General features: G+C 45.7%; 1 protein-coding gene across 2 annotated transcripts; it reads left to right on the forward strand.

Moving 5' to 3' along the window:
- Window positions 1-1,601: 1,601 nt before the first annotated feature.
- Window positions 1,602-14,311, forward strand: iqck (IQ motif containing K). Of its 2 annotated transcripts, none has more exons than XM_061701542.1 (9): window positions 1,602-1,784; window positions 2,206-2,297; window positions 2,548-2,716; window positions 2,794-2,891; window positions 3,623-3,675; window positions 3,815-3,892; window positions 4,064-4,148; window positions 9,502-9,613; window positions 12,303-14,311. In XM_061701542.1, exons 1-9 carry the CDS (start codon window positions 1,700-1,702, stop codon window positions 12,518-12,520), a joined length of 990 nt encoding a protein of 329 aa, XP_061557526.1. In that variant the 5' UTR covers window positions 1,602-1,699; the 3' UTR covers window positions 12,521-14,311. The 2 variants fall into 2 exon arrangements, with proteins under 2 accessions (XP_061557526.1, XP_061557527.1); XM_061701543.1 differs by having other exon boundaries at window positions 2,548-2,683.
- The last annotated feature ends 362 nt before the right edge of the window (window positions 14,312-14,673 follow it).

The raw sequence follows: 14,673 nt of genomic DNA on the forward strand, positions 1-14,673 counted from the left end.
CATTATCTCCTTTGTTGGTTAATGTTCTTTGTTTTCTGAGCGTTAAGAGGAGCCGTGTCGATTCCCCCGAGAGTTCCACGGAAAGCGTCGCCTACTTTACAGCGACGCTTAAATAACACAAGTCACTTTCTAGAATGGAAAACAAAATGAAATTAGCCCCCTTGGGAATCATAAAGCCTATCATCTCAATCATTAAATATGACATCATCTCCTTATATTTATGGACTTTTAATTGAAATGTTCACAGCATCCTTTTGAATATTCTCAGCAGTAATGACATCCCAATGACTCTTGAAAAACAACCTCACGTCCTCCCCGCGGGCACTAAATAAATGGAAGACGTGAATATTTTCTCATATGCAAGAGTGCTTGAGCTGGAAAGAGCGAAAAAAAGGGAAATAAAATTCTCGCCCGGTGTTAAGAAAATGGCCGTGCAAGAAGCGACATTGTTGAATGTCAGACGTTCCACTACGTCGCAAATTTGTCTCATTTCTGCAGAACTCGTTTGGAAACAAGGGGACCGGGAAACCTTCCCTAAATACACAAACGGTCCCAGCCGAACCCTGAAATGGCAAAAAAGTCAATTAAAAATAAACCTTCCGGGCAATTTCGGCAAGTCTGGCTGTCGCAAAAAAAGCCCAACACGAGCTATATAAGTTACGATGCGGGCTCCCTCTCGTGCTATGCAAAAGAATTTCTGCCCCAGTACAGTTCACTTGTATTTCACTTTTAAGAGCAATACATTTGCATTGAAATCTTTAAGAACTATTCGTTTTCAAACATTCATTTCCATACGATTTTTAGGTAACTTTCACGTGCAATCCTTTTTCACTGAATCGTGAGGTACAGTTTTAAAATGTCCTATATTTAAGAGCAGCCTATATTCGGCCTATATTCAAACTGTGCATCATGTTGAGCTTGACGGGGAGGAGCTAAGTTTAGCCTGGGTTGATAGCGGAAATGACAGAGACTTCGCCGCGTGCGCATGTGCACGAGCACTTCTGGTGCATTTTGCGAGTGCAACAGCAAATTAAATCACTTACTCCAAAAGTACATAAAATGTATAAAACAACAAACAAATAAAATGTCTTACAAATACCTAGAACAACAAAATGTATTACAAATAAATAAATCCAAAATAAAATCTCTTCCAAATACCTAGAATAACAAAATGTATTAGAAATACATAAATACAAAATAAAATGTCTTACAAATACCTAGAATAAGAAAATGTATTCAAAATAAATAAATCCAAAATAAAATGTCTTACAAATACCTAAATAATGATGTTAACTGAACAGAGGTACATGAAACAAGGTGACAAAAACATACATTATAATATGAATAGTGAGGTCTTTAAACTGTTTAAAAATGTGCAAAAGCGTTAGTAAAAATAAATACATCAACTCCAAAGTGCTGTAATCCAATTGGTTCCATTTTGTCGCCGTGTTCTTCCTCAACGCTGCAGGCTCAGTGGACTGTTGTTTGCGCTCGGCGGCCCCCTAGTGGTCACTTCCTTGTTTGACGTTCACAGCCGGAAGTGACTCGTCTGCACTTCCTTAGCAACGAGCGACTGCTTAGCAACCGCTTGGCAGCAACACGACTGTGCCGAAAGCGACGCCAGCAACGATTTGGATTCTTTTCGAGGCGCATGTTGACTCGAGGAGCGAGTTAAAAGTGGTCAAATTCGAAGCCCAAAATGTTGAGCTACCAACCTGAGGAGTCCCCACGAACTCCGAACCCAGCTGGTGCCAAAAGGTCCCTCTGGGAGGAGGTTTGTGCCGGTAACTATCAATACAATAAAGTCAATAAAATGTGTTCATATTTGAGTAGCAGTTCAATGTCACGTGGTAAGAGTGGCGTTATATAATATGTACACTTTCAAATGCACTTCAAATGAGCGTGTTGATGATTTAAAAGTGGAATATTTCATATCGATGTGTTATGTTAAATTGTCTTCAATGTGCAATGGTCTGTGTGGGTGTGACGACATGATGACGGTCTCTCTTGATTCACCTCAATCTTTATATTTCTTATCCTGCAATAATGTTTGTAGGAATGGTTTAATTTGAAGTCAACTATGGAGCATTTTTATGGGGGTGGGGGGGGGGGGGGGGGGTCTGACAAAGTTGTGGGTGATGTGAGGTCGGTCAGAGCGTCAAGCTCAGCCTCGCATCCGATCGGCGTCCATGTGTTTGTTCGTAGACTTTGAAGCAGGCCTGCCATGTCCTCCCGGCGCCGTCGGAACCGCTTCGGAACCTTCCAAGGACAGCAGCGCATCGCGCACGCCCGCCAAGGTCAGCCTGTCCGAAGCTCGAATACGTTCAGAATGGCGATGTGTTCAAAGTTAAATGCAACGGAAGTCAACTTCAAAATATGCACGCTTCCGGATTTCCCCCAAAAGTTGTAAACAGCTACGAGCAAACAAACTATATTGTTTTAAACTCAGCGATTCTTTCGTGTGCCACGAGAGGGCGCCAACGTACCACCCTAGCGGTCCCTCTGCCACTGAGTAAAGTGTCCCGCCCGCCGCGATTGCGCCCGCAGGTGTGGACGGAGGACGAGGAGGACGAGGAGGAGGAGAACGCGCTGCTGCTGGACCTGGACCCGCTCCTGCACCACCCTGCCCACGCCGGTTTCTCCGTGTTTGGGGTCCATCCTCCTCTAAGCCACAAAAAAGGAAGTCAGCCTCCTTTTTGTCCTGAAGCGTTTCAGCGTAAGACAACATGGACGTCATTCGTTTTGTCTCGACCGCACAAAAGGTGGCTTTGGTTGCGTTTTTGTGCGCGGCAGATCCCGTCACACAGTACATGGAGGAGAAGGTTTTCCCCGTGCTGGTGCCCGCACTTGAGGCTGTTCTGAAGGAAGTCGACAAGCAAGGCTCTTTGCAGGTCGGCGCTCTCCGTCAGACGATTACTTTTGATAGGATCGGTTGCAAGTTTGAAGTAGTACTGCGTCACAATTGTAGTCATTCATGGACACATTTATGAAAAATACATATTTTACACGGAGAGCTGAAGCTACTGAAAATGATTTGACTTTATCCTTCATCCAGTCATCCATTTTCTACCACTTCGTTTTATTTTATATTAAGGCAACTTACAATGGCACACATTTTTATTGTAGTATTGCCTTTATTTTTGCTTTCCATTTCTCTTACATTTTCTTCTTTATATTGTGGCAATTCATCATGGCAGACATTTTTTACATTTCTGTTTACTATATTCCATTTATTTTTACTTTCGGTTTCTCTACTTTGTCTTTATTTTTATTTTTATATTGAGGCAATTGATAAAGGTTTCCTTTGCAGTCCATTCAAGTTGTACTACTTTTCCCGTTGTTGTTTTATTTCATTTTATTTTATGAAGGCAATTGTTTGAGGCAAAACGTTTGACTTGAGTTCAATTCCTCCAGTTTTCCCGCTTATTTTTTCTTTTGTGTGGGAATTCCTAATAGTATCACTTGATTGTATCATTTATGTCCTAGCTAGACTACGACTTTATTTTTTTATTTCATGTGTACAGGGATGTTTTGTAATCATTGTGGGAGTGATGCGCTTTTTTTGGTTTTTTTTTTTGCGTTACCTGCCTGCTAACAAGGAATTTATGTGGTTGTGTTTCAGAAGAAACTAATAACCTTTAACCCCATCGACTTCCTGGTGGAGTGGCTCTACAAGTAAGTCATGTCATATCATATGACAATGTGATATGTGGGCAAAGATTTGAATTGTGTTGACGGGCGTCGGGCATCCCGCCGGGATGAGCGATTTCGACGTTTTCGAGACTTGGTTCTTCTCTGCCTTTCTGTCGGCCAGCCACAACCCCCGCAGACGAGGACAACCCCACCGACAATTCAACAACATCCCGTTCGTCCGAGCCTGGCTTAGCATGCAGTGAGTGTCATTTTGATTTTTGGGGGGGAAAAAGCAGCAACGATATTTGTCACGTTAATTATCATCACACAGCAAGAATATGAATAGCCCCGCATTGAGCTTGATGTTGATTTGCACACATTTGTGATTTGTATTTGCAAATAAGACGGTTTGTTTCTTGGACTTTGTCAGCCCGAGGCCTCCCGTGCCTCTCTTTCTGCAGCTGAGCGACGAGCAGGCGGCGTTGGTCATCCAGGCCTTCTGGAGGGGCTACAAGGTGCCGCACGCAAGACCGCAGCGCACGCGACATTACGCATCGCAACATGCATACAAGCGCAGAACGCACACAACATGCAAACGGCACGCGGGAAGGCGACAAGCCCAGATTCGCACCCGCAGCCGGCCGCTCTGCCGGAGCAGGACCGGTAGAGAGCGCCGTAGGATCGTGAGTCGATGCTACTTCGCGTGGAATGGATTCATGGATTCATGGATTCAGCATCTCCTTGCTTCCGTCCGCGGTCGATGTCAGGCTTCATTGCTTCCTTCCTGCTGTGATCAAATCTTGTCCCGCAAACACTTTACGCACACAAATTAATGTCGCTGTCACCTTCGTTTCCATTTGTTCCTTTCCCTTTTCTGTCCGCGCTGCACAAAGCGCCGCTGTCATGAACGCGACAAAGGCTGCGATGATGATGATGATGATGATGATGATGATGCGTGGGTTCAGGCTCAACTCGACAACAGCAATTGAGCCACGCGGACAGTAGGTGGCGGTAGAGAGCCAGGCACCCACTGTCACTGTTCAAACGGTCGTTGCAGCAATTATTTCGTTATTTCTTTGATTTCCATCTTGGGTGCACGCACTAGTAAACTCTGTGTCCTCACTAGTAAGACAATTCAGCTCCTTAGTAGAGCGCTAGTAATGATTTTTCCGCCACGATCACATTTCTGCACACTGTTAGCACAACTCTGGCATATTAGGAGGACAACTACATGTCACTAGTGAGGTAAAGCTGTGCACGAGGTGATAACTGCATGCTCCTAGTACTACTAGTGAATCACTCAATGTTAACTAGTAGTATATTAGAATGTCACTTGTGGTACTAGTAGCACACAGCTGTCAACTAGTACACAGTTTTGTCTCCCTAGTAACAGTTGTCCGGCTAGTATACCAACGTTGTCCTACTAGTGAGTGCAAAGAGCATACGAGTACATTGAGCTTAAATTGGATATCAGGGATATGGAATAAATGGTCAAACGGCTTTCCAAATGTTCACCAACAGGCTCCGCCCCGTTTGAAAGAACAACAGAAATGGTTCAGAGTGTTTCGTCGTTGTCCAAATGACGGAGAGCGTTTTTGTTTTGCCGTGGAGGCCTTGAACGCAGCACAGCTCGGCTGCAAGGTTGGCTGAGGGTTTTGGCGTCTTTGAGGACACAAGAGGATCATAACTTATTTAAGATACACAAGATATTTCGGGCATGCGGTGACTCAGTGCGTGTGTGCGCGCCTGCGCCTGCGTGTCTTGTCACACAGTGCCTTTGCAGAAAGCATGTGATCATTTATGGTTGGAACTACTTATTAGCTAAATTTGTCTTATGGCCACAATATTAGGTACAACTGCACATTAGTTAAATGCTCCGTTTTGATTGACAGCCTCAGGGAGGTATTAATTATTGCGAGCTGAGAGCTGTTTCTAATCTTATGCTTACCAAGGGAGGCAAAGGATTAGATGAGTTGCTCCTTCTGGTGTGTGAGACTTGGCCACTGGGGGCAGTATAATACAGTCATGCAGACGCCAACGGAAAAGAAGTAAGACGCAGTAATATTAGTCATTTTCTGTAGAGGATAAAGAATATATGCCTGTAAGTATTGTTACGTTGTCTGTCTGCATGCGTTGATGCGCCGTTGAAATATCCGTTGCCTAAAGGTTATAACACACTGCAGCTATCGATGCTATTCATTAGCCTGCCTGTGGCGTTTTTCATTGTGTGTTAGCATTCGGCTCGCAGAACGTTCGATTAAATTATGTCATTACTTTGTGCTTTTTTTTTAAAGTACGTAGAATGCTATATTTCTTCTGGGGCAAATGAAAGTCGTATCTCAAGGTATTGTCAAATGAAGAGCTGTCTGCCGCCATCTTTGTTGTAATGCAGCTCTTCTATTGGCTCCCATCCCATTGTGTAAGTGTACCTAATGCTGTGTCTCGTGGTTGTAGCCATGACTAAAAACTGCCTAAAAGACTTTTTTTTTTTTTTTTTTCCCCATGGACAGAAATATTTGAAAAAAATCCCTTCTATTTTTATCAGCAAATATTTTTGAGGGAATCGTAGCCTTGTTGGATTACCGCTTCTAGTCATCCAAATTTTCTGCTTGTCAGCCCTTCGCCGCCCCAAGCTTTCACGCGCGCACACACACACACGCACACTCTCGTCTGTTATATAACCTGTGTGACGCAGCTTTGACTGCAGTGCAACACAGAGGAATCATGAAGTGGTTTTTTTTTGGTGTGTTTGTGTGTGCGCTTAATATTATGCATCTGCATCAAAACATTACACGCAGTGTACACGAGTGGAGAACAAGCTGACGCTTAATGCGATTGTCGCTCCTGCCGAACTCCGCGGAGTGCTGCGGGGGTCTGAACGCATTGCGTAATCGTCTTTACATTCTGGGCCTTAGCATCGCTCGCTAATCCATTCATCCACGCTCGCCCGGGACTGTAACGCGCACACGTATGCATACACACGCACCCGGCTGACGGCTAAGACTTCTCCTTCTGTCAGCTGAGCCAGAGTTGTCCCTGTGTGATAAGCAGGCATCGCATTTCGGCAGTCGGCGCGAATCGTATCCTGCGCGCACACGACGGCCTCCGCAAATGACGTCCAATCGGTGCCGTCGTCACGTGACTGCCGAGCTATTTGTCACGACGTTTTTTTTTTTATTTCCGCGGGGTTCTAACAAGCGTAATGGCCGCACACCCAAAAGACAAGAAAAGGAAGCTGTCAGCAAGGAAATGATGTAAAGCCTTTAATAATGCAAAGGATCCGCGAGGAAGCAGTCGTTTGATCTCTCGGCTTGCCGAATCGTTTCCTGTGGGCCGCCAAGTCAAGTTTGTTTTTTTTCAGACCGATACCAGTATGAGTATTCACTCTTGAGTACTCACCGATACTAAGTACCTATACCACTAGTACTTTGGATACATAAAATTGTAATTGTAATTGACCTTTCTTTCTTTCGGACGCACACGATGATTCGCCGATGTGTCAAACCGCCGCAGTGCAGTGCCGACGACTGGTGAGGAGGACTTATTCCATGTCAGATTTTTTTCCCCCTTAAGTATCGGCGGCTGGTATGGGTGACCTTCATCAGTACCCGATACCTCGAAATCAGGGCAGTGTCGTCCCGATACTTCTCGCCCATCACTGAGTGTCGCTGAAATGAAATACATCGCAGCGTGAAACCTGATTAAATAGAATCGTCTCCCACGACAATGCAAACCATGATCGCAATTCGAAAACGCCTTTAGATTGCGATTCTTTTTAGTAGTGCCATCTCAGGGGCGTTTAACTTTATAGAGTTGAAAGTATAGTCAAAGGCAGCACATTTGCCTCACAATTCCGAGGCTCATCGTGCAAATGTTCGATTCCGGCCTTCCTGTGTGGAGTTTGCGTGTTCTCCCCGTGCTGCCTTGGGCTTCCACCCGCATTCCAAAAAACATTCACGTTAACTTCAGTGATGACTCTAAATTGTTCTCTGGTGTGAATGTGAGTGTGAAGAGTTGTTTGTCTATACAGTGGATATAAAAAGTCTACACACCCCTGTTCAGGCAGGTTTTTGTGCTCTAAAAAAAATAGACCGAGATAGATTGTTTCAAAACTTTACCCACCATTTGTGTGACCTACATCTGTACAATGCAATAGAAAAATGATGTAAAACTAAACAAGTGAGGTAACCCTCTTGTAACTCGAATTGACCTCATCCCAATTAAAGTCATGTCATGTGCACACACCTCCCACCATTTAAAGTGCCTCTGATTAAGCCCCAATAAAATTCAGATGTTCCAGTAGGCTTTTTCTTGACATTTGTTTTGCGTTCGTTCTAGCAGAAGCTTGAAGGTTTTGCACTAACACTGAAAACTGTTCATAATTCCTCCCATGGTATCAAATGGGCCCAGTTTCAAACATGCTATTTGCACCACTTTGCGTCACTGTTGCTATGGAGTTCCTTTGGTGGTGAGCAGTGTCGTGGTTGTGCCATAACAAACTGTCAAGAGGGTGTGCACACTTGTGCAACCACATTGTCAGCATACAAAAAGTCAGAAGGGATTGGCTGCTTTGAGTACAGGGCCTATGGAAAATGGATGTTGAAATGCACATTCGTTCATTGGCTGAGTCAAGTTGTCCACGTGCGCTCATCGTGCGACGTTTATTGTCCCCAAAAAAAAAAAAAAAAATAAGTGGGGCAGCGTGAGTGCTGATTCCACTTGACACAAGGGCGAAAAGAGCTGAGAGTGGCACACACACGCACACACACACACACACACTGGCGGTCACCCAGTTTGCTGTGGAGTCCACAGCAGAAGTAGGTCTGTGTTTCCGGCCGAATGAGTCGCTTGCCGCCGCCCGCGAATCGTTTGAATAGAAGACCCCACGCGCGGCCACCCTCGCGCCGGAAACGTGCCAAGTGGGCACAGACCCACCCAGCGCCCGTGGACTCTGCAACACACATCCTCGCGACAGGATGATAAAACGGAATTTTTCAACGCTTTGGCTTCGCTCGGATGACGACAGCGCGAGTCAGCGAAAAGCGAGCCGCTGTCCCAGTGAAAGCGTTGAGCGAAGGCATCGAGAGTTGAATCGAGTCCCGGGCAGCTTTGCGCCGAACAAAAGGCTGCGCCGCGACCGCCGAGAATGTCACTTTGTGGCTTTTGAACTAGGAATGCGCTCCACGCGTTCCACTCGCTGCTGAGCATTATTTTCACTGTGTGCTTGTCTTGTTGTTGTTGTTGTTGTTTTCTAATCCCTGTCGTCATGCAGACGCAGCGTGAGAAGAATGACTCCAAAGTCGAAACCAATTCATTCCGTGAGCGTTTTCCCATAGGAAGCAATGTCATTTTAATTAATTTTTTTTTTTCATTAAACCTTAATTAACTGTACAGGCCATGTTTTAAGTAACATTTCAAAATTCCTCACTGTATGAAACCTATAAATAGAAGGCAACCACTGTCAAGTAAAAGTAAAACTATTCTCCTTGGTGTCATGTCGGCAGGCAGCATAAAAACACATTTTGTGGTTTTGTTTGCGTGTGGGCCATTCCACTTAGTCGTTACCATTTGCTTGTTGTAACTCTCTCAAAAGCAACTCAAATATGGGCGGCATGGGCAGACATTTTCCGGGGGGGGGGGGGCGGCACTCCCACCCGCCAAACCTGTTCTCGAACGACGTCAGGGGCCTCCGCAATTTCGGCGCGTCGCACAGGGCGCGGATTTTTGGGACAGTAATATCTCCGGCGCCATTGCACTGGCAGCAACTTGATGAAGTTCTTGATGGTGTTTGTGTCTGGGGATAGCGCACGTAGTATGTACTGTACTTGTGTGTGATGATGTCACTGTACGCGTGTGTATGTCATGTAGGTCAGGGCACAGCCGCACGTGCAGGAACTGCGCCAGTGGCAAAAGAACCTGCGGGAAACCCGCGACATTCCCAAGGCCGTCTCGGAATTCTGGACCCGGATCGAGAAGCGAGGTGAGACGGAACGCGTCGAAACGGCCGCGTACGCTTACGCGGCCGTCCGTTCAGGGAAGCCGCGTTCGCGCGGATGTGGCTCGCGAGCCCACGGGATGAGGATGCGAAGAGGCCGCGCGCTGGGGAAACGAGGGCAGAGATGGAGGGAGGGAGCGAAAGGCAGAGAAGGAGGACAAGCGCAGAAGAGAGCCAGTGGCTGCAGGGCTCGGTGTGTGTGTGCGTGAGAGCGACACACATAGAAAGAGGGTGGGGGCTGGTGACACGAATGAGAAGAAAAAGATGCAGAGGAAGGAAGGAAGGCGTGTGTGTTCTTGTCTTCGTACGCTTGCGCGGCGCAGGCCGTGACGGCCACCTTTTTGCGCGGCCATTTTTTGGGCTTCACACAAGAAACATGCTACACCGTGTGTGTGCGTGAACGTGTCCAAGGACGAGGCTCATATCTCCGTACAAGATGAGATACCGTTTCTGTCACGGCCGACATTTTCTCCATTCTCAGCTGTTGTGCACGCACACGCACACACGCCCTCCCTCATCTTTGTGTCGAAAGGATAGGATCAGCTCCTAATCCAAAGCATACCACACCATATTGAATCTCCCTACCTAAACCCACGCCACCCCTTTTCCTCTTGGCCTTCACCGGCGCTCGTCTGCGGCGACGTCCCCAGGTTTCAAAAGCCAAAGAAAAAGCAAAGTCCGCTTGTGCAGTGACTCTTTCAGATGCTGAGCGAGCGAGCGTCGCGTTTCGTAAGTGGGCACACGTCGTCCCCGCCTGACTGTAAACGCCGCCGCTTTCGGCTCGCACGCATTCCTCACCGCAGGACGGCTGCTGACCTGACATTCTATCTAACGGGGGACAGGGGGGGGCGGACTGTCTGCTGCCCCCCCCCCCACCCCCCGAGCCCCGAGCCCACTCTCTCCTTTCCAAACCACAACAACAGATGGATCAGCATGTGAGTCAAATCACAGTTTGATTCCACTGTTGTTTAGGTTGTGATGGCACAGAAAAAGAGAAGCACAGAATTATTATAATTTTTTTTTTAAAAGATCCCGCCTCGTTAGAAAAAAATAAAAAATAAAATCAAATAAATCCCCTCCCTGACCGCACGCTCGCTCTCCAAGCCCACCCAGCCGCCATTTCGCATTTCACAGCACGACGTCGGCAGCGGTCAGGCGGGAAACCGATGAGCTCCCCGAGGGACGCACGGACATACTTTGAGGTCACGGGGTGAAGGGTCGGAGGACAGCTGCAGCGCTCGGCACCTCGGGAATCACGTAACGCATCTTTTCGCTCGACGTGTCGGGCGCGCGCTGCCGAGGCCGCTGTTCGCGTCTTTAGGTGGCGATGAAAGAAAATTCTTGTAACGGGAAATTATGTTGATAAAGTAAAAAGGATCATTAGGGAAAGGAAAACAATAATGACATTTTGAGATCAGTCACAATTTTTACAGGAATAAATCTGCATATTTTCAACATTTGTCATATTATATCAAAAGTTGTAGATTTCTGAGAATAGTTGTATATTTTCAAGATTAATGTCAAAATATTACAAGTGAAAGAAGAAAGAAGTATATTTTCCAGAGTCAAGTCAAACTATTAAACTATTAAGACAAAGTGAAGCCTCGCATTTCGCCGTAAGACTGACGTACTGACCCCTGCCACGAATAGCGAAAATCTGCGATTGGAGGCCCCCCTCCCAAAAGGGCTTTAGAATTGAATATCAATGCCACAAAATGGCAGAAAAGCACTTAAAACAAGAGAGGATCATAAAGCACCAACAGCATGCATCTACAACCCCAATTCCAATGAAGTTGGGACGTTGTGTTAAACATCAATACCATGATTTGCAAATCGTGTTCGACCGATATTTAATTGAATGTATTTAATGTTCAAACTGATCAACTTGATTGTTTTTCGCAAATAATCATTATCCTAGAATTTGAGGGCTGCAACACGTTCCAAATAAGCTGAGCAGAAAAGAGTGAGAAAGTTGAGGAATGCTCATCAAACACGTGTTTGGAACGTCCCGCAGGTGAGCTGGCCAATTGGGGAACAGGATTGCTTCCCTGAATTGCTCAGTCGTTCACAAGCAAACGGCGGGGCGCACTTGTTCACCTCTTTGTGACCGAGTGCGTGGGAAAATCGTTTAAGGACAATGCTCCTCAACGTACAATTGCAAGGAATTCAGGGTGATCGTCATCTCCGGGCCATAATATCATCGAAAGGTTCAGAGAAACATGGAAGCGGCGAGGCCGAAAACCGACATTGAATGCCCGTGACCTTCCATCCCTCGGGCGGCGCTGCATCAAAAACCGACCTCAATGTGTAAAGGATATATAAATACAGTTGGGCGCTCCATCCGTAAGTGCAACTTGAAACTCTACTATGCAAAGCAAAAGCCATTTACCAACAACAGCCAGAAACGCCGCCGGCCTCTCCGGCCCCGAGCTCATTTAAGATGGACCGACGCGAAGTGGAAAAGTGTTCTGTGGTCCGACGAGTCCGCATTTCAAATGGTGGACGTCGTGTCCTCCGGGCCGACGAGGAAAATTGGTGAAAACTGATTTGAGATAAATATTAAAAATTAGAAGTTGCGGGTGTGGTCACCGAAGGAAGTCAAGTATGACTTTAGAAGTCTTTTTATGCGCAATCACCCACAGGCTAACAAGATGTTGCTTTTGTTCGTCCGCAGTGGGCGCAGCCGCGGCAGAGACCACCGAAAGCACGGAGTCTGAGAATTCCGACTTGTGCGTCAACGTGCTGTCTCCCACGCCGCTGAGCACGGCTTTCCCCACCCCCGCGATCACCCCGGACGGCGGGGAGCGGCCGATGCCCGGCCTGCCCGGCGCGGACGGACTGAACTACGCGGCGTCCGTGTCCAGGTCCTCAGCAACACTGTCGCCAACTTAAAGGAGACTCGGGAGCCATGTCGGAAACGTGTCAGGACCGGTGTCGCAAACGATATTTCAAACCCAAACTACGAGTTTTCCCCTTCAATGTGGGCCAGACGATCAACCAGCGCGTCTACCAAGAGATCCTGCGGCGAAAGGTTGTGGCAGCTTCACCATGACAATGACCTGAGCATCGGACAGTTCCTGGCCAAGAAGAACATCACCGTGCTGGTTTATGCGTCCTAATCGAGCCGTTTAATCGAGCCCGGACGACATCAAGATGCCCGTGATGGTGAATAATCCTTTGGGGGAGGGCGTTAAGTCGTGGCAGAGAAGGCTAGCAAAGTGCGTTTGACTCCAGGGGGAAAACGTGCATTTTGGATTGGAGATGTATCTTTTGTGACAATAGTCCTGGAACCTTTCTGACACACCTCGTGCAGAACTTCTCTCGTAATGTGCTTCAAATCATGAGATTGCATTCATAGAATATGAATCCGAATATTTTCCACTTCAGAACTTGTTGTGCAACAAGTACTGAAACATTGAACAGCTGGACATTCAAATGTTTCGAGAATGTCAAATTAAGTTCAACCAACATCTTTGGCTCATCCTGAACTTTGACCCGACATCCCCAACTTTTTGGGAGTAGCGCATGTTTTTCAAATGCAAAATGGTCGAGATGGCAAAAAATGGCTTCCTCGGGTGAGACGGCGGTGCGCGGCTTAAAAGGTTAGCATCAATGCTAACTGACAAATTCTTTTAGCGTCGGCGGACGTCGCGCCGACCGGAGCCGTCTGTCACACGGGCCGTTAAAAACCTAGTAACCAATCAAACGCAGCCAAGCGGGATTTATGCTCCGACATGCGCGTCCAATCGGGTTATTGCTTCCTTTGCCTTCGTTTATGCTATTTTGTCAAGCGAGCAGCTTTTGTCCATGGGGGGAAAAAAAACCAAAAAACAAGTGGAAATCTTCCATTGAGGCCAGGAAGCGAGAGCAGAGGAAAAGGGAGACGCCATCGTGCAGCGCTGCACCTTCTGTCCTGTTCATCAGGAAATGATCGCACTGGGGAAGCAGGTGATAAACACAAACTGTTGTTTTTTGGGGGGTTTTTTCCCCCAATGACAGCTCACTATGTTTCGGGAATTAAAATGGATTGCATTCAGATTTTGCTCCCTGTTAAGAGTCCAGAACCGGTGGATGAAAATACTGTGATTTGAAAATAACACGGGAATATTGAACATTATATTCAAAAGTACATTTTTTGTACATTTTAATGAGGCACTAAAAGCTGCATGAAAAAAATCTACCTTTGAATGCACAGTATGGATGAACAATTCTTGTATATGCACCATGTTAAAATGTTTGCGCGTTAACAATTGACTAAAGGAAAATGGTTTTAAAATGGTAACCTCAGAAAATTATTGTAGTATGTTCATATAAATAACCACATAAATATAATGAGAAATATCAGAAAAGTACCAAATTATTTGTGCTTTTTTTCCTATTTTCTCTTATTTTTACTTAGATTTTGTTTAAAATGATTCTATTGTTAATAATATTACACAGCATGTGTGCCGGTCCCAGTAAATGTAGTTTAGATCATCAGCTTTTTTTTCTTTTCTTTTAAGTGTATAAACCTTTTACGCACCTACCAACGCACTTGCTTACTTTTGACTTATTTTGACTTAACTCTCTTTTTCTTGAATTTTTGAAAAATCATACTTCTGCACCAGTATGTACGACATTTTACAATACATTTTCCTTTCATTATATTTAATTAGAACAATTTCATGACATTTATTGGCATATTGGCTGGTACAAATCACATGGTGTGACCACGTTTAACCTTTCTTTATTTTTTTGAATTGAGAAAAATCCTTATTTTACTTCTATACCAATATGACATACTGTGTTTTTCTTTCATTATATTTAATTATAACAATGTCATGAGTTTTTGGCATCCTTTTTGGCTCCTAATAATCATCATCACAATCATACTTTTGAAGATCGACTGTCGTGGTGGTGGACTGCAGCAAACTGCGTCATGGCGAGAGCTGTTCCTAATAATTTGCCTCTCTCACGAAACCAGCGAGACCACTTTGAAATGATCAGTTTCTCCGATGTTGCTATTTATAGCCGCACGTTGACTCAAGTGAACTTCCTTTTGTTTC

This window comes from Phycodurus eques, chromosome 16 (genome assembly GCF_024500275.1).
Source record: "Phycodurus eques isolate BA_2022a chromosome 16, UOR_Pequ_1.1, whole genome shotgun sequence".
Taxonomy (NCBI): domain Eukaryota; kingdom Metazoa; phylum Chordata; class Actinopteri; order Syngnathiformes; family Syngnathidae; genus Phycodurus; species Phycodurus eques.

Coding starts and splice junctions, on each gene's coding strand:
- iqck (XM_061701542.1), top strand. CDS start 1,700: ATGTTGAGCTACCAACCTGAGGAGTCCCCACGAACTCCGAACCCAGCT. Junction 2,298..2,547: donor CATCGCGCACGCCCGCCAAG/GTCAGCCTGTCC, acceptor TTGCGCCCGCAG/GTGTGGACGGAGGACGAGGA. Junction 2,892..3,622: donor ACAAGCAAGGCTCTTTGCAG/GTCGGCGCTCTC, acceptor GTTGTGTTTCAG/AAGAAACTAATAACCTTTAA.